General features: G+C 38.9%; 1 protein-coding gene across 3 annotated transcripts in view; it reads left to right on the top strand.

The window, feature by feature from the left end:
* The window catches only part of ATG4A (autophagy related 4A cysteine peptidase), a 63815-nt gene extending 44726 nt beyond the window's left edge, over positions 1-19089 (top strand). For all 3 annotated transcript variants that reach the window (XM_031944968.1, XM_031944967.1, XM_031944966.1), the window contains exons 5-13: positions 1315-1416; positions 1578-1650; positions 11201-11280; positions 12001-12182; positions 12284-12362; positions 13291-13436; positions 14736-14792; positions 16888-16999; positions 18221-19089. In XM_031944968.1, the coding sequence (XP_031800828.1) occupies positions 1315-1416; positions 1578-1650; positions 11201-11280; positions 12001-12182; positions 12284-12362; positions 13291-13436; positions 14736-14792; positions 16888-16999; positions 18221-18285 (896 nt within the window). In that variant the 3' untranslated portion in view covers positions 18286-19089. The remainder of the gene's footprint in view (positions 1-1314; positions 1417-1577; positions 1651-11200; positions 11281-12000; positions 12183-12283; positions 12363-13290; positions 13437-14735; positions 14793-16887; positions 17000-18220) is intronic.
* The last annotated feature ends 3865 nt before the right edge of the window (positions 19090-22954 follow it).

Below are 22954 nucleotides of genomic sequence, written 5' to 3'. Positions count from 1 at the left end.
ATATTGTGCCAATTTCCTGTAGCTCATGCATTTCCTATGTAAGATTTCTGAAGTTGTAGAATGAATGAATGAATGTTCTTCATTAGATTCAATTCGATTCAGTAAACATTTAATAAAAACCTATTATGTGGCAGGTACTCGGGCATTCAGCTCAGCACTGGGGATACAAAAAAAGACAAAAGCCCTCAAGGAGCTTACAATTTAATGTGGGAGACAGCATGCAAACAAATATATAGAAAGCAAGGATAAATAGGAAACTGGAAGGCACTGGATTTGAGAGGATTTAAGGAAGGCTTCCTATACAAGATGGGATATTTGTTGGGATTTAAAGCTAGGGAGGTCAGTAGTCAGTGGAGAAGGAAGAGCATTCTAGGCTGGGGGTCAGCCAGAGAGAATGCTGGAAGCCAAGAGATGGCGGGGGGGGGGGGGGAGAGGGGTGTCTTGTTTGTAGAAGAGCTAGTGTCACTGGGCAGTAGAGTATTTGGTGAGAAATAAGATGTGGGAAACCTGGAAAGGCAGGGAATTGGAGGATGAAGGACTTTGAGTGCCAGATAGAGAATTTTGTATTCACATATAACTGAGGGGAAAATCAAGTTATTTTCCAACAACAATAACCTCAGGGGAATTAGCCCTAGCCCTTCATGGTACTATTTGTGAGATTCTTCTATATCTCTTGTTCTTTGACTAAGTCGGATGGCAAATTCAGGTTCTTGTTAATTTTTAGTCAGGCCTTGAAAGGGTGGAACTTCAGAAGATCAGTGGTCAAAATGAAAAGCTGCTCATCTCTGTTCAGTTCACCAGATACTTATATGGCACCTACTGTTTACTAAGCCCTTCTGGTACAGAGACAAAAATGAAATAGTCCTTGCCCTTAAGGAAGGCATATTTTCTTGGGAGGAAAAAATATGTACACAGAGAAATAAATACCGAGTAATTTCAGGGAAAGAAGGGAGAGTGCTAACAGCTAGCCTTTGAAGGGTAGAGTTAGAAGTTAGATTGAAAGATGTTGAGAAGTGAATTAGAGATGAGAAGGAGGCAATGATTGTAAACATCTTCTTATAGGAGTATCTCTTCAAAGGGAAGGAGAAATATAGGATGTTAGCATGAAGGGATGACAGAGTCAAGGTAGGGTTTTTTAAAGATGAGAAATGATTGTGGACAGCAGGGAAGGAGCCAGTGTCCTTTTGTAACATGGATACTTTCCTTAATTGCTTTTTCATTAAAAGAAGATGTTTTTAAGGGGATAGGATGTGATATCTCAATTACCATTGTAATTTATTTAGTAATTTCTTTTATTACCATTTTCCCCTTTAGACTGGGGTTGGGAGAAGCACCAAGAGCAACCTGAAGAATATCAACGAATCTTAAAGTGCTTCTTAGACAGAAAAGACTGCTGTTATTCTATCCATCAAATGGGTGAGGACACGCCGGCTTTTGGCTTCCATGCTAACCCCAGAGGGGCTGTGGGAAATGAATCTTCTTGGTTAGAAGTCTTTGAAAATTATACGAAATTTAGTAGGTTTTATCTTGTTGAAAAATTATTTTGCTAACTTGTTAATCTTCTCATATAAAAACAGCACAAATGGGCGTAGGAGAAGGGAAATCAATTGGTGAATGGTTTGGACCAAATACAGTTGCACAGGTGTTAAAGTAAGTAAAACAGACCAGCATTTATTTATGTGGTTGCTTTGCTAACTATTTCCCTTTTCTTCTGCCTCCCTTCACCCAACTCACTTCTACCCAATTGGTCAACCTTATCCGTTTACTCAATCACTCCTATACCTTTGCATTTCTCTGCCTGACTACACTGTTAGTGGGAAAATCTGTGTGTCGGCATGTATGTCAGTGATACTGCTTCACATGGATGTTCCTCTGGAGACGCTTAATATCTCACCACTGTTAATTTGCTTATCTGAGGGCATTGCATTGCAGACCTCAAATGATATCACAAAGCATTAGTCATCAAAACTATTGGGTACTGGTTAAAAAACCCCCAAATGATAAGTCAGTAAGCAAAAAACAAAAGCAGCTGTTAATGGTAGCATCCTCGGGTTTGTTCAGTACAAGGACACGAGTACTTGTCTTTTTGACAAGAGCAGCTTGGAAAACAAAGCAGTTTGGCAGCTATTAGGATCTTAAGACTAACATCTTACAAATTCTATATATATATATATATATATATAATCTAAATATAAAAGGTCACATTATGTTAGAGAGAATCTGAACTTTCACAACTATGAGGAAGGCTTTGAACAGTATTTTCATGTGCCTTTCTCAACAGACCTTCCTGTAACCACTGATACTCTGCCTACCTGGACTCACATCTTGATGGTTACCATTATATTCACCTTGTCCCGAGACCCTAAACCTAGCTACTGATGTACAGTGCCCTGTTGGCAACTTACTTAACTCTTACTTCTGTCTGTCTCAGCCTTACCTCTCACTCCCCTACTCCTCAGTGACCCACTCCAGCTCTAGCCACCCCATCAAGTATGCTCTCAGGAGTTTCTGCTCTATAATTAGCAAATTTCCATTCATCGTAAACTTCTTTATTTCTTATTCCTTCCAGCATCCGGTGTTCACTGAAGACTTTGATCCTTCTTTGTGACAGTTTGCTCTCCTGGTTATGCTTTCTTTCTTATCTCTCAACCCACTGTCTTCTTTATTGCTGTTGAAGGCACCCCCTCCTCCCAATGATCCAGGCTCACAACCTTGATGTCATCTTCCACTCTTTGATATCATTCACCCGATCTATCTGGTCCTTGGCAAATCTTACCATTTTTACTTTGACATTTCTTGCCTACCTTTCTTTCTCTTCATTCACACAGCAACCCCTGTAGCTCAGATCCTTATCACTTCTCCTCTGAGACATCACAATTGCTTTCTAAAGTACTCTTCCTGCCCCATGTCTCTCCCCCTAGACCAAAGCTTCTTAAACTGTGGGTCACCACCCCATGTGGGGTTGTAGCTGAATGTGAGATTATGAAATTATGATTCGTCATCAATAAACATTTAATTTGTATGCCTATTTTATATGCCTATATACCTGGGATCATGTAAAATTTTCTCAAGCGAAAAGAGATTAGTGGAAAATGTTTAAGAAGCCCTGGTCTATGCTACATTCAGCTGCTAAGATGATTTTTCTAAAATCTGGCTCTAAACATGACACTCCTCTACCTCGAGACCTCCAGTGGATCTTTGTTACTTTCAGGACCAAATAGAAAGGCCTCTAGAGGTTTGGCACTTAAAACTTTTAATAACTAAGACTTTACCTAGCTTTAGATTTTAATCTTTCTTACACTTTCCTCCCCTTCACATAACCTGTAATGCAGTTGCACTGACCTACTTGCTGCTCTTCCTTGTCCATAGAGCTTTGTTGGCATACAGAAGCCACCAGACAGTGGCTGCTGGAGATCCAACCCAGACTTCCAGAATGGATCTCCTTTTGTGAGATTGAGATGCAGTTGCCGTTCTCTGAGCTCTCTGACTGAGAGGCTGTTTCATTGTCTGACCTCTCTCCTCTTCCCTCTGCCTCCAATTTATCTCATTCCCAGTCCACCACACCTGTGTCAACAAAGGCTGCCTTGCAACCCCTTCAGCTGTGGAGGCTCTTGGAGAACTGACCTTTCCCTTAAAAGAGCTTCATCTCTTGTCTCATGCTTTTATATACCCATAATGCTCTCTATCCCAATCTTAACCTCTTTGTTTCTCTGACTTCCTTCAAGCTTCAGCTTAAATCCTACCTTCTTCAGGAGGTATTTCTAGCAAGCTCTTCTCCTCCCTATCCCTTGCCAGGGTCCTAATACTTTTTCTCCTCAGATTATATATCTACTCTATATTTGTATGTTCCTAGTTATTTATATGAATTTGTGAATTTGATTTCCCTCCTTCCCCCAAGAATATAAGCCCTCTGAAGGCCAGGCACTGTGTTTGCCTCTCTTTGTATCCTCAGGACACAGTAAAAATGTTTGTTTGACCTACAATCCATAGATAGGCAGTAAATTCTTACTTTAACATGGAATACTGGAGATCATAAAAGAAAAGCAATTTCAACTATGTAAAATTTTAAAAGCTTTTAAATGAATTACGTTGTAATTACTTTACATTACATTACAATTACATTGGGCACATAATTACAATAATTACATTACAATTACATTGTAATTACATTACAGAGTCAATTGAGATAGACTTAGAAGAGAAATGGAAGTGAGACAAAAATATTCACATTAAATTGTACCAGTAGAAGTCTGTTATCCAGAAAAATAGGGAATCGACATAAATATATATATCACTGAGAGCCATTCCCCCATAGGCAAGCAGTTAAAGGATATGAATGGTTTTCAAAAGGAAAATTGCAAACTATAAATGTCCCCATAACCACGTCCTCCAAATCACTAATAATAAGAGAAATGCAAATTAAAACACATGCTGCCATTTTACTTTACCACCGCCAAATTGGCAAGGATGTTTATAAGATATGGGAACAATTAGTTTCAGGATGGGAAGATACTGATGCACTCTTGGTGAATATCTATTTGCATTTGTGCAAGACAGGTGACTAAACCATTCAAACTTTTTGTCTGAACAGTCATTTTACTGAGCATACAACCCAACAAGTAAAAGACAGAGGGAAAGATTCAGCATATAACCACATATTCATAGTATCACTCCTTGTATAGCAAAGAACTAGAAATGGTGGATACACATTGATTTGGGAATCACTGAAAAGACAATAGAATATTAATTTAAGGAAATATGAAGTAAAAACTGATAAGTAGAAATTCTGAGAAACGTGAGAAAAACTGAATGAATTTATATGGAGTGAAAATAAGAAAGGAGAAAGAAAGGGAATTTTTACATTGGATTATATGACTGCCCCTGAAACTGAGAAAAGAAATAACAGATCACAAGGCTGATACAGAGGTGTTATCTGTATAATAGTGATGGGGCTGTCATTATCCATACAGCTACTAGAGTTCTTTCACTGCCAAAAGAAGAACAGTTAATAACATTTGGAATTGCCATGATGATAATTTTATCCTTTAGAACAGGGGTCCTCAAACTTTTTAAATAGGCGGTCAGTTCACTGTCCCTCAGACTGTTGGAGGGCTGGACTATAGTAAAAACAAAAACTTTGTTTTGTGGGCCTTTAAATAAAGAAACTTGATAGCCCTGGGGGAGGGGGATAAATGTCCTCAGCTGCTGCATCTGGCTCGCGGCTGTAGTTTGAGGACCCCTACTTTAGAAGGTAGATGAATCAACAAGGGGGAAGTCTTATGTTGGAACTGATTCTTATTAATAGGGAGAAACTAATTGCTGTGGATGGAAATCATGGGAACTTTCACGAGTAAGTGACTACTCCCTCCTAGAATTTGTGGTAGAGAAAGAGAGGAAATCTGGGCATAGTCTGGCATGTATCTTAAAATTTGAGAAAGCAGATTTCAGAAGGTGGAGAAGAAGAACCTAGAAGATCCCAAAGTCTCAAATCCAAGAGGGATAGGAAACCTTTAAGAAAGAAATTCTGAAGGCACATCTGGAAACAATTAACAGAAAAAACAGAAGTTGGCTAAGAATACCAATGTGGGAGTACAAGAAACTAAGGAAGATACACAAAATGAAGGTCCTAGAAAGCAGCATGATATAGTGGAAAGGGGGCAGGATTTGGAATCAAAGACCTTGAGTTCTACCTGGAGGATCTTGGCTAAGTCACTTCCGTTCTCTGTGCCTCTGTTTTCTCTTCTGTAAATGAGCTGGTTGTTTGAACTAGAGGGCCTCTGCATAATCCCTTCCAGCTTTCCAGAGCTATGATTCAGTGATGCATAGTGCTTTAGAGCATAGTGTTTAGAGCTCTAAACCTCAGATTATGCTGAGGTTGGGCCAAGGCAAGTTAAGGACAACAAAGAGGGGGTCTTTTTCTTAACCTATAAGAGGAAAAAAGAGGAACCAAAACAAAAATAGGACTGCTGCTTGGTATAGGTGGAAAGGTGATGACTGATAACAGAGAGAAGGCTGAGCAGCTTAATCCTCATTTTGCTTGTTTTCTTGGTCAAAGAGAATGACCTTTGGATGGAAAATCATAGAATAGGGACTAATAAAGGAGTTGACATCAAAGATAAGTAAGGTGATAGAGCCCCTAGCATCCCTTGATTCCTTCCTACCTTCTGGCCCAGATGAACCCCATTCTTGGATAGAAGTGGCAGATGTGATGGCCAAACCACTCTCGGTAATCCTTGAAAGGCTGGAAAAAAGGAGAGGTGACAGAGAAAGGCAGATATTCTGGTTTGCAAAAACACAAAGAGACCAAAAGCTACAAATTATAAGCCATAGTTTCTGAGAAAATTCTAGAGTGAATCATTAAAGAGAAAGTGAATATATAAAATGGGAAATAGTCATTACCAAGAGTCAGCATGGTTTCATCAAGAACAGGCTAAGCCAGACAGACTATTTCTTTTTGTGACAGAGATGCTAAACTGATAGATCAAGGGGATACAGGGAAGTTTACCTGAGTTAGATAGATTTGGAATTGACTGAATGGCGAAACTCAAGAGAATAGTTGTTGATAGTTCTCTCTCCACTTGGCAGAAGGTCTCCAGGGTAGTGCCCCAGGGACATATCCTTGCCTCTGTGCTGTGTCAGATTTTAATTAGTGACTTTACTAAAGCTATAGACGGGTTACTTACCATATTTACAAATGACACAAAACCCAGAGGGATAGCTGATGTTGGATAATAAAATGAGGATCTAAAAAAGAGCTTGACAAGCTATATAGCACTGGTCTGAATCAAAGCGGTAAAGACCTGGGATCTGTGAAATTATTTTTTTTTTTAACTGATAACTGATACATTTCATTTTTAACTGATACATTTCAATGTAATTGATTTTCTTTGTAAGCCTATGTATTTTATGCCTTTAAAATAATTATTCTGAGAAAGGGTACATAGGTAAGCTTCACCAGACTACTACAAAGGGGGGTCCATGTTGTTATTGAGTAGTTCAGTCGTTTCCAACTCTTTAAGACCTCAAGGACCCAGGAGGGGTTTTCTTGGCAAAGATACTGGAGTGGTTTGCCATTTCTTTCTCCAATGGATTAAGACAAACAGAAGTTAAATGGCTTGTCCAAGGTCACACACCTAGTATCTGAGGCCAGATGTGAACTCAGGTCTTCCTGACTCCAGACTGTGCTTTATACACTAAGGCACCTAGCTACCTCCTAAGGTGGGGATTTTATGACATCCTCTCCCCAGCCCCCAACAAGATTAAGAACCTCTCATCTAATTGGCTTAAGTATAATAGGTATAAATGGAAAATCTTACTCTTGGGTTTAAAAAATCAACTTTACAAGTACAAGGAAGGAGACAAATTAGATAGTAGTTTGTTTGAAAAAGTTCTAGGGCTTTTATTGAACTTCCAAGTTAATATGACATGGCAGCCAAAAAGACTGATTGGGCTGCATTAAGAAAAGCATAATGTACAGGACAGTGGATTCCATCTTTTCAGACTTCTTGTGGAGTATCGTGTCCAGAGAAAGGCAAGCAAGATAGTAAAGGGCCTTCAAGTCATGCCATGAGCAGATTGTTTCAGTCTGTCAAGAAGCATAATATATATCAGGCATTGAGCAAGGGGAAGGGGATTTGAAGGCCAAGTGAAACAATCCTTGTTCTTCTGAAGTTTTAATCTAGTTAGAGAGACAAAAAATGTGTGGTTGTGTGTGTGTGGGTCTACACATACACATTCATGTGTACAAAATAAATACAAGGTAATTTCATGTCAGAGGGCACCAGCAGATGAGGGCAATTGATACAGGCTTTAGATGGTGAAAAGTAGCACTTGTGCTGAGTTTTGAATGAAATAAGGGATTCTCTCTTTTTTATTGAATTTTGATTTTTTTCTCAATTACATGTAAACATAATTTTTAACATTTGTTTTTCAAAAAGTTGAGCTATGAGATAAGGAATTCTAAAAATCTGAGGTGAGGAAGAATGCCCCAAGCCTCAATGATGGTCATATAAAGGCACAGAAAGGGAAGATGTAGTTTGAGTACTAGCCAGAAGGTCATTTTAGATGGATCCCAAGGTTCAGATAGGGAAATAATGTCTTATAATTCTGGAAAAGTAGGTTTGGGCTTTCATTGCCTAATAGAGAAGATGATAGTTCATCCTAGAGGCAATAGGGTGTCTATAGGAGAGTTAGCTGGTCAGATCTGCACTTTAGGAAAATAATTTTCAAAACTATATGGAAATTGAGCTGAGTCGTTGGGTGAACTGGAGAGCACTGAGGCAGGGAAACTGGTTCAGAAACTATTGCAGTCATCCAAGTCCAAGTCCAGGTAATAAAGGCCCAAACTAGTGTGGTAGCTGTATATAGAGAGAGGAGTTGAATAAGAGACTGTGAAGATAGAAACAAGATTTTGGAACTTGAGTGTTAGGCATGAGGAAAAGTGAGTATTCTAAGATAACTCTGAATTGTAAGAGTGGAGGAATGGTGCTACTTTTGACAAAAATAAGGCAGTTCAGAAGAGGGAGAGTCTTTTAGGAGAAAGAAATGAGCTCTGATTGGGACATGTTTAGTTTTAGATACGTATGGGACATCTAGTTCAAAATGTCTAATAGGCAATTGGAGATATGAGACTGGAATTCAGGAGAGGGACTAGGGCAAGATATAGTAGATCTAGAAATCTTTCTAGAGATAATAATAAATCAGTGGAAGCTAAAGTGTGGTCACCACGTTTAAAAAAAAAGTATAATGATATCTATACCCATATATATAGGCTCTCTCAGGGCCAGGTGAGCTGTATCTCTTAAGATTCCACGGTATCATGAAAGGTTTGTGAGGCTCATTTTCTTTCCTACTGCTGTTGGCTTGATCCTGCAACTGGCCCTGTTCCACTCATTGTTAGAGGCCAGCAACTGATGCTTCAGTTTCATTTAGCCATTTAATAGCTTTTTAAAGTAGTAGCTTTTTAAAGGGATATTTCCTTCAATATTTCAAGGACAAATGTACAAAAAGGTCCCCCAATTCCTCTTGGATATATTCTTCCATAAATCAACTCGGTCCCTGAAGAGTAGACTCAAAACTTGTCTCATTTCCTAGATAGTATTGGTCCCACCAATGTACATGTCCTTGTGTGGTCTGATTGCTGGGCAAATCCATCCACTGAGCTGGAGTCCCGAATGTCATTCCTGAAGCTTGCCTCTTGCTCCTTGGAGCATCGATGCTACACTGGCTACAAAGCTCAGCCTAGACGATAATTCCTGGATTCCTATGCCTCACTCTTGATCTTTCAAGATTCCTAAAGTTGAAGAGGCTCTAATTCCCTCCACCTAGAATGGAAATGAACAAATAAAAGATGGCTAAGGACTTAGACGATTTTCTCAAGGACCATATGATGCCAGAGTTGAAGACTCTAAGGCTATTTTCTTTACTTCAGGTTCTCTCACTGGACACCATAAGCAAAAGAATCCCTAAGTTTCCCCAGATGTGACTGGTTATTTAGTTTTGTTTTTTTAAAGGCTCCTCTCAGTCATATGACTAGCTACCCAGAAGCAGTTACAGCATGCTCCTCAGTCTTTCCTTGATAACTTCCTTTACAGGTTATCATGGTTCTTCAGGAAACAACCTTTCCAGGCACTCATGGGGGAAGTTGCATTAACCAAGCAAGCTTATGGAGTCTACACTTGTGCTTACAGAGAAAAGACATTTCTAAACAGTGTTGGCTTCATACCCACAGTTAGAGGTTATGTTGTGAACAATAACTCAGGAAAAGAGACTGATAGAAGGAAAACGCAGAAAAAACAGTGACATTAAAAAGTTGAAGGTATCAAGAATCTAGAAGGAGAATGTGGTCAACAAGACCAGGGCTGCAGAGAGATCAAGTAATATGAGGACTGAGAAAAGGTCATCAAGGTTGACAATTAAAAGATCATTGGTAATTTGGGGGACAGCAATTTCCACTGAATGACAAGGTTAGAAGCCAGAGTGCAAAAGGCTGAGAAGTAAGAAGAGAGCAAATGGAGGTAACAACTATAGACAACTTTTTCTGGAAGTATGGTTGTGAAAGGAAGGAAAGATATAGGCCAGAGAGAATGGAAGAGCTTGGTGAGAGGTTCTTAAAGTTGGGGAGACCTAGATGTGTTTGGAGGCAGCAGGGAAGGAAGCGGTAGTAGACAAAGATAAAATGAAGGTTAGAGAGATGGGAGGATGATTGTAGGGGAAATCTACTAGAGAACAAAGGAGGAAATGGGACCAAAGGTACATGTAGAAAGACTGACTTTGGTAAAGAAAATGGCCACTTCTTTATCAGACTCTGGAATAAAGAAGAATAAAATTGGGGATTAAGGGGTCCAGGTGAGATTAGATAATATAGATTATTACTTCATTTGAGGGAACTAGAAATATTTAGCCATAGGGGACTTGGTGGGAGATATAACTTTGTCTTCAAGTGTTTAAAACACTGTCATGGGAAAGAAGGATTATTAGCCTTTTTGGCTTGGTCCCATGGGGCAGAACCAGGAGTGGTGACAGAAAATTGCAGTGGCACATTTCCGCTTGATGTTAGAAAAAAATGTCCTGACAATCAGAATTACTTTCAGAAGGTAGTGGCTTGTCTTTCATTGGAAGGCTTAGAACAAAGACTGGTCATTCTACGTTGGGTATAATGTGGCTTGTCTTTCACTGGAGGGCTTTGACAAAGATTTGTCATCCCAAATATTGGGTGTGTCTTAGAGGATAGCCTTTTTCAGTTATGTGTTGGACTAGATGGCGTCCAAATTCTGTTCCAATTCTGAGATCCTTCAGTTTGCATAGTAAAATACCAGTCTCTTTCAACATTCAAGTCCAGTGTGTCTGTGGCATTTGCCAGGGTGTAGTCAAATAGATATCCCCAAACTAGGGAAAAGGAGCCAGGATTGCCTTTAACATTTGATTTTGTTGCTAAATTAATATCTATATATAATAAATCGTCTTTATAGACTTGTGAGAATCAAAGAAGATAATGTTTGTAAAACTCTTTATAAACACCAATATACCATATAAGGTGTTTCAAAAATCATAGTACCATTTTAAACTACAAATTTTGGAATACCCTGTGTAAATGTCTGTTATTATGGTGGTATAAGTAATATTTGGCACTGACCAATAGTGCTTCCTGATGAGATTTCTGTCTCCTCAAAGAATGTTTCCACTGTATCTTGTATTCCAGAAAACTTGCTTTATTTGACGAATGGAATTCTTTGGCTGTTTATGTTTCGATGGATAACACAGTGGTCATCGAAGATATCAGTAAGTCACAAGCCTGTTTGCAATCCGTTTATATGGTAGGTGATGCTCTTTGTTATTCAAAAAGTTACCAGCTTGGAATCTTTATAATTTGCCTTGTTGCAATACAGAACTCTGTTAAGCAAAAGTCTGTGATCAACCACTCTGACTCTTTTCTAAATTTTTCAATCATCTTGTTTTTTGAAAGTTATGAAAAAGCACATGTGCCAAGAACTTTAAGTAGCTCTTGCATAACATCTCCAGAAAGTACAGTAAAGTCAGTGATTCCGTTAGCAGGTAGTTACTCATCAGCTGCTCTATGCTAATTACTGTGTTAAGTATGGTGAGAGTCCATAAGGAAAGATGCTGGCAAATCCTTCACATAGTTCATAATGTAGTTTGGGAGCCAAGACTAATGCACCAGGAGAATAGAGAATCACTCTAATGCTGTTGGTATTATAAGAGTTAGAGGGGAAGCTTGGGCAGTGTTAGGGATTGCTTTGGGAAGGCTACATGGAGTAGTGAGGGCTTGAAGGATGGGGAGAGAGGTATGAATTTCAGGAAAGAGGGGTAGTCTGAGCCAAAGCAAAAAACGAAGAGTCAGGGATGGGCCTGACATATGGGAAAAGAACTGCCAGCCAGTTCATTATTACCTTTATTTTTTCTTTTTAAGTCTGTCTCATTTGGAATTTCTAAGAATATCTATATGAATGTATTTAACCAAACTTTCCCCTGTATTTTTAGAAAAAATGTGCCACATGTGCCCTTCTGACCTGACCCATGACAGTTCTTCCAGTTCCTATAATGGCCTTGACTGGAATACAGATTGTCCTGGGCAAACCTCTGGCTGGAAGCCCCTTCTGCTTATTGTGCCCCTTCGTTTGGGCATAAACCAAATTAATCCTATCTATGCTGATGCATTTAAAGTAAGTTTCTGTCTTAACCAAGCCCTTTCTCTCTCAGTCAACTTCCATGTTGTGTAGAAATCTATAAGCCATTGAGAATCTGATGTTCTCTTTCCCTCTAGGAGTGTTTTAAGATGCCACAGTCTTTAGGTGCATTAGGAGGAAAGCCAAATAGCGCCTATTATTTCATTGGATTTTTAGGTAAGTAAAGTACTTACTAAACTAAACTTACTAAACTAAAGTTACTTGAGGGTGGAAGAAATGGGTGGGGAAATTTCTCTTTGAAATCTTTAGCAATTCTAGCTCTAGGGCCCCTTGTGGCCCAGTTCGTGATTATGAAACAAACCATTGGCCCTTATGCTGTGTCCAAGCTAATCCTCAACAAGAGACTGCTTGGAAGGCTCCTTTTTCCAAAATCTTCTGATCCTTATTCAGGCATGTCTATCTCGTGCCTGTATGTCCCACCTGATTGTGTTACCTTTTTTTTTTTTTTTTTTTTTTTTACTCTCTCTCTCTCTCTTCTTGGGTTCCCATTGCTATCATCTAGCAAAAGGCAGAAGAAATAAAGGCACTACTCCATGGTTTTATATGTTGTCCAGTGAAGTGAAAGCCCCTATTTTTATTGCTGTAATTTGTTTATTCCAAATGATATCTTTGGCATTCCCATATTTCTAATGGAAACCTCCCCCCCCCCAATATTTTTCTGTGATTTGTACCTAAAAAAGAACCTGAAATCAGTGAGGAAAGTGAGTTTAAGGGGTTTTCTGTATATTTACTTTAGGATCCTAGATCTAGACCTAGAGAATACCTCTAAGACCATCTAGTGTAACTACCTCATTTTGCAGAGAAAACTGAGTCCAAGGAAAATTGAATGGATATGCTTTTATTCCATGTTCTTAGCTAACCTATTTTCTTCTAATTATATATGTATGTTTTGAAGACTTAAAACTTTTGAGGACAAGAGAAACGATTTTGGTTAATTGATCAGGCTGAGGTGAGGATGCTATCCCTGCTGGATCTCACCTGCTCTTCCTATATTCCTGTAAAGGATCAGGAAAAAGAGAATTTACTCCATCCCCCAGACACCAGTGATGCTTGGAAAGGCATAGTCTATTCCTTACCTCCACAGGAGATGAGCTCATTTACCTGGATCCTCACACTACTCAGACATTTGTTGATACCGAAGAGAATGGAACAGTGAATGACCAGAGTTTCCACTGCCAGCAATCCCCCCCTCGGATGAAGATCTTGAACTTGGATCCTTCTGTGGCATTGGTATGTTTTCCAAAGGCTAATGGCGGGCTGAGACAAAGGTCTGGAGGCAGCTGCCCCAACCCTGCCTTCTGGTCATACAGCCACAGTTGGGGAATGGGCTTTGGATCGCTGTTACCTCTCTTGCCTTCCTTCCTACCTACTCTCTTTAAATGGGACGTATTTATGGTGATGGTGGGGTATACTAGTGTTTCATCCTGGCTCTGATTTAGATATGACTGGAGGTCCCCTATCTAGAGACAGTGAATAAAATTCCCTTATGCAAGTTCAAACATGACTTAGGAACTGGTTTTCCTTCCTTCTTTCTTGTCCTTCTTTCTACCTTCCTCCCCAGTTAATTGGGATTGTTTGTCTCAGTGTCAGTAGAATGGGTCAGGCCATCATTTCTAGTTTAAACCGATAACCCCTCTAATAGATTAGTGAAGACCCCAGAATTTCCATCATGCTAGTGAATTGACGTTTCTGTTCCCAGGCATGGGTTGGCCCTGGGAATAGTCAATTCTTTTGTATGTGGCTTGGGTTCTCTAAATTCTGGTGATCCACTTACTAAGAATCAAAACTATTTCTTAAATGTTATCTTCAGCTGCGAGCGCTAATGCCATTCTATGAACTATTCTCTGTAGATAAGTGTGTGTGTGTATGTGTACCTATGTAAAATTATTATTATTATTGATACCAGGTCTAGAGACTGACTTGTAAATGGCTGTGTATTTCAGTATGAAGTCTATTTTCTGTCCAGGGACAGGGGAGGAATAATTTAGAGCACTAGGAAATACAATTCAAAGCATTTGATGTGCTGATAATGGACTCACAATATCATTTTGGTTCTGCCACTGCTGGCTGAATTTGAACAAGTTTCCTCTCTCTCAGTTTCATTTACAACCTCTTAAAAAGGAAGGGCCTGGTCAACACGATAGATTGGAAGGGGCACTACCAGATTTGAAGTTCAGAACGAGGTTCAAATTCTGGCTCTGCAACTTCCCTGTTTGACTTTGGGCAAGTCATTAACTCTCTGTAGGCTTCCATTTCCCCATCTATAGAACAAAAGCATTGTAATAGATGTCTTCTGAACTGTGGCCCTACAGTCCTATGGCTAGCCTTTCTCCCCTCCTTTTCTGGTCTCTGTTTCCCTAAGGGCTAACACAGGACCTGGCACATTGATCATTAGTAAATGCTTATTGATTGTTTTATTGTCTAGATGATCTCTATTACTCCAGTTCTATCTTCCAATATAAGGGATGAATAGTAGCCAACTCTAAACTTTGTGCTTTGTATCTTTTTTTTGTTTTTCCTTTCCCCAAGGGATTTTTTTGCAAAGAAGAAGAAGATTTTGATAATTGGTGTGGACTCGTTCAAAAGGTAAACTTGTCTTTTTTTGTTTGTTTGTTTGGACAATTCAAAACTTTTTAAAAATACTTTTTACCCAGCTTTCTACAGAAGAATGCTTGGTAGCAGTAAACACTTGACTATTGGCAGTAGAAAGGAATTGCCCAAGAGGAATATGGTTTGTGGGAAATCCAAAATGTGGAAGCTTGGGATAGTGAGAGGAACATGGCTATTGGTAAAGGAGATCTGGGTTGAGTCTCAGCTCTGCTGCTTACCAGCTATAGACCTTGAGCAGGTGTCTCTAAACGGAAGGGGGTGAGCAAGAGTTGACACAAGTAGTCTCACCCACTGTGTTTCAATATTAGAGACAATGATTGTATAATGGATAGGGCCCTGGACTTGGATTCTGGAAGACTTGGCCTCAAATTTTACCTCTGCTACTAGCTGTGTAAATAACTTTATCTCTATGACCTCAGTTTTCTCATCCATAAAATGATGAGTTTAGACTTGATGACTTCTTAAATCCCTTCTAGCTTTTAAAGTTCTGATCCTATGATCTTTCTAAGGCCTCTCCCAGTACTAACATTCTGTGATTCCAAGTCAAGTTTTGTTTGGAAAGGGTTTAGGATTGAGTATTCAATGACTGTGGATTTAAAACTTCAACCTTTTGAAGGTTGAACAACAACCTTCATAATTTGAAGTTATTTACTTCTTCTATACTCTCTTCCATATACTTCAGCAGTTAAAAAAACACATCCTCAGGGATTTCTCTTTGTATGTGTTAGGAGCTCATTTTTATTTAGAGAGTTTGCCCTTCCTTTAGCTCTTGTGTACAGGTAGATCACCATTGTACGCCCAGAGCAGGAACATTGCAGTCCTAAGTGTACCAGGCCTATGGCCACTGCCTCCTGACTGAGCATGTGCCTCTATGTTCACTCATTACCATTAGAAGCTGCTCTCTTTCTCCTCATATCAGCATTATAACAGGGGTCCTCAAACTTTTTAAATCAGGGGCCAGTTCACTGCCCCTCAGACTGTTGGAGGGCCGGACTATAGTAAGAACAAAACCTTTGTTTTGTGGGCCTTTAAATAAAGAAACTTCATAGCCCTGGGTGAGAGGGATAAACATCCTCAGCTGCTGCAACTGGCCCACTGGCCGTAGTTTGAGGACCCCTGATATAGAACATATAAAGCAACAGAACAAGTCCTTGATTAGTAAATAATTGAACTAGAATAGAAAATAAATCCCTAATAAAAACTTGAGTCTTTTTGGAACTTTAGCCTCAAGAGAGAGCAGCTTCTATTTATTTTTACCATTGTAGTCCATTTTGTTATTTTGCATATTATTGTGATCTTAGAGGGGCAGGATTTTAGTGGAGAGAGAGCTGGCCTTAAAACCAGGAAAGATCTACCCTCTGACAAGTCTAACTTCTGATATCTATTCCTGTGTGACCAGGGCAAGTCATTTAACCTAGTAGTGCCCTACATAATTCTTATGAGTAGAAGGGGCAGAGAAAGTGCCAACTTGCATTGGTGGAGGCAATTTCCTCATCTGGGAGTTCCCTGTATCACTGAAAACACAGTTCTCTTCTCCACCCCTTATCTTTATTGCCATCTTAGGAGAAAAATTATTTTTTTAGTTTTCACTAAATGGTTTTGAAAGTTTTCCTTTGTTTCTCAATGTGATTTAATTATGTCTGCTAGGGTTGCCATTTTCCCCCCTAAGGTTAGATAAGTCAATAGGAAAATAGAATTTGAGGAACAGAAATCTCATTTGTAGCCCCCAATAAAGGAATAAACATGTTCCTCAAAGCAAGATACATTTTTTTTTAATAGTTAACTTGCTGCTCAAGATTGAATTTAAATATGGAGCATGACTACTGTGTTGGTTCTCTTCAAAATACTCTTATGAATTTCCTTCCCTCAAGGCTAGTGACTAGAATGGATTAAAACCAGGCATTCAGTTTGTGGCACACACCCCATGAAAATGGTGGATGATATTGGAGGCCATTTGCTGTTCCTTTTTGTCTCTTGGGCTGTTTGTTAAGAGTCTTTGAAATCTACTGTCTGGATTATGGTTATAATGGTATCGTGAACCTTTTAAAGAAACACCTTTATTTTTGCTTAGGAGATATTAAAGCCACAGAGTTTACAGATGTTTGAGCTTGTTGAGAAGCATCCAGCCCACTGGCCTCCTTTTATACCTCCAACCAAACCGGAAGTGACAACTACAGGTGCAGGTATGATATTGACAGGAGAGTGGGTATTGTCCATTATCCAGAGAGATACAGAGAGACGCAGCCATGGCCCTGCATTTTCTGTAGAGAAAGGAAATTCCTCTTTATCCAAAATGGTTGGAATGAAATATGTTAACTAATTAAATTGCAAGTTTAACTGAGAGTAACCATAAGTACCATTAAGGGCATGTCACTTCAAAGAATGAAGTAAAATTCATTAAATCTTTCTTTGATGATTCAGTAAGCCCTTCAATGTCACGAAAGCCCTTCAGTGCAATCATTATGCCAAGCTAATTTTCACTTTAAAAACAAACTGAGTTATTTAGATTTTGGATAAGGAGAAATTACAGGTGTTTCACAATGATGGTGTCAATTAACTCAGTTGTCTTCTGTACACCTCATGCAGTATGATAATGATTATTTGGTAGTTTAGTGAAGCTTCCCGATAAATGATCATTTCCAGGTGAGTGACATCCCTTAACAGTATTTTTTATGCTTTTTTTCTGAAAAGATAGAGGAATGTGGACTTGGCGATGGAATATCCCTAGAGATCAGTTTGTACTGTTGAAAATTTTAGTACTATTCTTAGATAAAGGTACCAAATGAGATAATATATGTAAACTGTTTTGCAAACCTTAAAAGTTGCTATACGAGTGTTAGCTATTGCTGTTTTTATTATTATTGATAATGTGCTTACCAGATGTGCAGATGACACAGAGCTGGGATAGGAGATAGCTACCACATTAGATGACAGTATCAGGATCCCAAAAGATTTTGACAGGCTAGAATAATCCATGCTCTTAAAGCACTCAACTTTGTCTTTGAGAGGAGGGACTATCTTGATTTTCAATTTGTTTCCTCAGTGTTTAGCACAATTCTTGGTACATAATGAATACTTAATAACTTTTAAAAAATTTCATTCCATTTCATAAGTAAGATCCCATATTTGGGTTAATCAGTGAAGTAAAAGTTTCAGAGGAGCAGATTTAGTCTTGTTGTTAACACAGACTTCCTAACAATTAGAACTCTCTCTGAAAGGGGGCTGGGCTGTTTCAGGAAATACTGGGTTTCCCCTTATCTTCTGGTAAAGACTTGATAACCACTTGCTGGGCATATTTGTAAAAAGGGATCTCATTCAGGTCCTGATTGGACCAGATGGCCTCCCAGGTTTCTTACAACTCAGATTCCATGATCCAATTTTCCTTTTGTTTCATCTTCTGGTAGAATTCATTGAATCCACCAATAACCTGTTTGAACTGGAAGAAGACTTTGAGATTTTGAGTATATGAAGTAGTGCCATCCAGCCTGTATCCACCACCTGGCACCACATTGCAGAGAACTTTTCTAGCCAGAGTGCCTGAATCACCAACAAGCACAGAACATAATATCAATCCAAACTGAACCAGTAACCATTTTTTCATAAGCTCTATTCCTGAGAGAGAGAAAGAGAGAAACAGAGAGAAGGAGAATCCTCTTATGAGATGTTAGTCAAGCAGGACTATTGTGCTTCTTGGGTCTTCTTTTAGAGACAGTGAATCTACAATAATGGTTTGAATATACAGAGGGCAACTTTAGTTATGTTTCAAAATCATTTAATGGGAAATGATTTCTCTCTCTCTCTCTTTCTCTCTCTCTCTCTCCCTCCCTCTCTCTTTCTTTCTTCTTTCCTCCCTCCCTCTCTCTATTTCTATTTCTCCTTGTAACATGTCTCTTTACATAGAGGCAATTCTATTTTAGCCTTTGGGGTTGCATCTCGGGAAGCAGTTGTTTCTTTATAAAATTAAATTGTCTGGATCAGGGAAAGGAAAACGTTTGTTAAATTATTTTAATAGGCACTTTGAATCATTTTGTATGAAAACATTTTTATCAAGGGAATTATGGCAAATGGACACTTCTTACAACCTCCTTCCTGTTTGGGAGAAACTTGCTTGCTGCTGTGCCACCATCACTATTTCCCTTCCCCATCCCCATCCCCACCACCATGGCTGCATATGATACATTTCACCCTGACCTCAAGCTGAATCAGGATCTTTTTTGCCTTGCTGATTTTGGTTCAAGAAATAAAGAGTCAAAAAGTGGTTTGTGCTTTTAATTGTGCCTCATTTATTTTTCATTTCACACATTGCTACTGGGGTGCTTACATAATTATGTGATATCCATGAATCACCTTTCTTTTGAAACCATTTAGGAGTAGTAGACCCATTTAAAGAGCATTTCTTTTCAAACCAACATCCATTGAATGCTTTCCTGACCACTTATTCATTGTGTGTATATGGATAGATAGGGGTGTGTGTGTGTGTGTGTGTGTGTGTGTGTGTGTGTACGTGTACACAGAATAAAGGTCTTGGCTTCCTTAGACCACTTCTCTTACTATTACTATTTTCATAGCCAGAGTCCTTGCTTAATAAGGAGCTCATTTAGCTTAGATTCTTTCTTCTCTCGTCTGCCAACCTTCCCTGTTCTATTTACCACCCTTTTAGAGAAATAACAGCTACTTAGCCCCTAACTGGTTACTTCTCCTTTTCTTTCCTGGCCCTAGTTCATGTTGGCTTTACTCCAGCAATATATAAAGAAAGATTGAGATAAATATTTAGATGTGATCTCTGAGACAATATTATGTGAGCTGATTTTTCTCTCAAGGAACCTTTGTAAATAGGCAGAGCTATATATCTAGGAATTAAATTTCTGATTCCTTAGATTCCATTTTATCTAACGTTAAATATTTTAGGAGTTGTTTTTGAAAAATTGCCTTATGGAGGTTAAATTACAGGTTAAAAAAAGAGAATCTTATTAGGTTATGTAAGGTTATTGGATCAGAAATACAGATCATCCTGGTTCTACCATTAATTTATCATGTAGCCTTAGATAGATTATGTTCTTCGTAGTTAAAATCAAGAGTTCGATTCTGATCCCTGAGATCCCCTGTAATACAAAGAACAGCTTTTACATGGACTTAATAGAGATAAAGCTTTCCTCTTTAAACACTTCATTTCTTTGGGGAGAATCCTTTAGTTCTAATTTTTATATTATTTTACATTTAATTTTCATTAGTATAGGTTATGTGAAAGCCAAGAGCTTGCATTGAATGAATGAGTTGGAGGGGGGGAATCACCAAAGGAAGAAGTAACATCCAAGGGATCAAAAGTTTAGCTTTAAAACTTTTCATTATGAAGTGGAAACAGAGAAAGGAGTATATATTTAAAACTAAATGCTAGCATTGTTTGCAGTGAAGAAACACTAGAAGCTTTCCCATCAAATACAGGATTAAAGCAAAAAAGGCTTTCCCTTTCTCCACTGTTATTTGGGGGTAGTTCTCAAAATGTTAGTGTTAGCAGTAAGATGAGAAAGAATTTAAAATATAAATTTAGGAGAAAGGAAGACAAAAATATCTCTCTGCTATGAAAATATGGTAGTTTACTTAGGAAAGGCCCAGAGAATCAGCAACCAAAGAAGAATAGCTTCAATAAAGAAATAGGATGAAACCTATACAAGAGAGACTCTTGGTTCCTTTGTTAGGACTGTACTTGAAGACTTTTCCATATTTGTGCTGCTGGGCTAGAAGCTGGAATGGAGAATAAGGTGGAAGGAGAAGATATGAGGCTTTTATAAAATATACAAGAGACTGCATTTTAGTAGTAGAATTCCACAAGAGGAATTGCCTTACTCGAGCACAATGGTAATTGGAGAAAGTGGTGAAAATTAATGCAACATGCTTTATAACCCATGCTATTCCCACTACACAGAAGAAATTCCTAGATTTTAGGAGATCCACTTTTTAAAAACAGATTCCCAATGAAGAGTCAACCCGACTAATTGTGAAAGAGCCATTGAATGAACACTCTAATTCCAAGTCTCTAACAGTCTCAGATGTGAGTTAGACCCATCAAAGTAGCTGAAATTTCTATCACACTTGAAGATTTGCAAAATACATACATTCTTACAACAACCCTAATAAGTTTGGTACTACAGTACTATTAGTTCTACTTTACAGGTGACCGACCACAGTAAGATTTAGCCTAGTGTTGCTGCAGGATTTGAACTCAGGTTTTACTGACTCCATGTCTGGTTCTTTCCACTCTACAACAGTACTGCAGGTTCATCTCCCTACATTGTAATGGAGTGACACACTTGACTGGGAGTCAGGAAAGCTAAGATCTGCTACCAGCCATGTCACTAGCTTGGACAAGTCCTTTGTCCCTTTTTGATCTCTTTCTCCATTTATAAAATGATAGACGTTGTCCTGGAAGATTCCTAAGGTTCATTTCAACTCTAAAAGTTCTGTCATCTTGATAGCACTTAGAACAAATACACAGTTCTGACCAAATGGAACATACTCTGCTTTGCATAAAGCTAGGGATCTCCTTTCTCATATTGGGGAAATTCAAAGCCCGTGAAGAATAAGTAACTTTGCTAAGATCGCACAAATTCATTGAATCACATGAAAGGCCCTCAGCAACAACATGCATATATCAATTGACTTTGATGTGCTGGAGAGACTAAAAACAAGAATCCATTACATAGCTAATAAATTCTAAAATGAGCCCTTAAAGGGCTTTTTTTTGGGGGGGGTGGGGTGGTATACAAAAATATATATACAAAGTAAATGTCATTGGAGATAAGGATACACCATCTGTTAGACCAAGAAAGGCTTTATATAGGGGATTGCATATAAATTGAACTTTGAAAGGTTCTAAGAAAGGTTCTAAGAGTCATTCTAGTCACAGGGAATATGACCTGTGCAAAGGCATGGAGATGCAAGGTCAAATATGTTGAAGATCAGCAAGGTACAAGTACTTCCTTGTCCCTTGGTTTGTACTCACCAACTTCACCTCACAATCGATAATCATACTAGTGATAGAACATTCTACGCACCTCAACATTCAGTTCCATAAGTGAAAATTGAAATGTGTAATCTTTTCTTCCTTATTCTGATTTCTTATACTACACTGAGAAGGCTCCCTACATATATTGTTAGGTATCCAGACACTACTGTCATCAAAGCCAGCTGATGGATGAGAACTCCTCAAAATAAAGACACTGTCTTGTTAGAAAAGAGCTCTTGTAAAGAGCTTTTCTTTGGGTACTAAGACATATCCAAATCAAGTCATCTCCAGGTGGGCTAAAACTGAACTGTAGCTCCCCTTGGAACCAGATTTCTTCTATGCTTAATGGCTTCTGCAAAGCACCGATGGGTTCAAGGGGATGCTCTTCAGTCTGCAGTGATTTGTGAAGAATGTTTACGAGAAATAATGACAAGGGGCATAGGAATCATTTCTGCTTTCAGGGTTTTAGCGATAGAACCTTCCACGCTTGCTGCTGCTCTTCCAACATTGTCAGCCAGAAACTGTATTTGTTGACAAATTTGTGGCTACTCTCCAATTACCAACCCTAGAAGAACTGAGATGCAAGGGTTGGAAGTTGGTCCTGAAGAAATGAAGCTCAGAATTTCTTGATGGAATGTCACCAAGCAGAGGCATGAGGACATCAAAGTGACCTTCAGAAGAGGACAAGAGGAATGGGGCAACAGAGATGTGATACCAAGATATGGAACATCAGAAATGCCACATCCAAATGGAAGTAGGTCTAAAGAGAAACTGGAAGTAGGTCTAAAGAGAAACTAGAAAAAACATCAGTGGTCCTTAGTATCACAAGTATGTGTTATCCCTCCACACGTAGGCTCTGGCTACATATGTTCTTTATATGTGGGGCACTCATGTGTGATCCCTATACATTCCCATTCCTCCCACTGATGATATGGATCTTTGTGGGAGAAGATGCCCCAAGTTTACGGGTAAAATATTTTATAACTATGTTTCTCCAAATTTGCTTTAAATTAATTTATATTCTCTGACTCCTCTTCTACCTGACCTCTCCTCAGTCTCTTTTGCTGGATCTTCATTGAGATCACTCCTATTGACCCTGGCCATCCCCCAAGGCTCTGTCCTAGGTTGTCTTCTC

The sequence above is a fragment of the Sarcophilus harrisii genome, chromosome X (assembly GCF_902635505.1).
Source record: "Sarcophilus harrisii chromosome X, mSarHar1.11, whole genome shotgun sequence".
NCBI classification, from domain to species: domain Eukaryota; kingdom Metazoa; phylum Chordata; class Mammalia; order Dasyuromorphia; family Dasyuridae; genus Sarcophilus; species Sarcophilus harrisii.
This window is presented reverse-complemented; position numbering and strand designations above follow the sequence as displayed.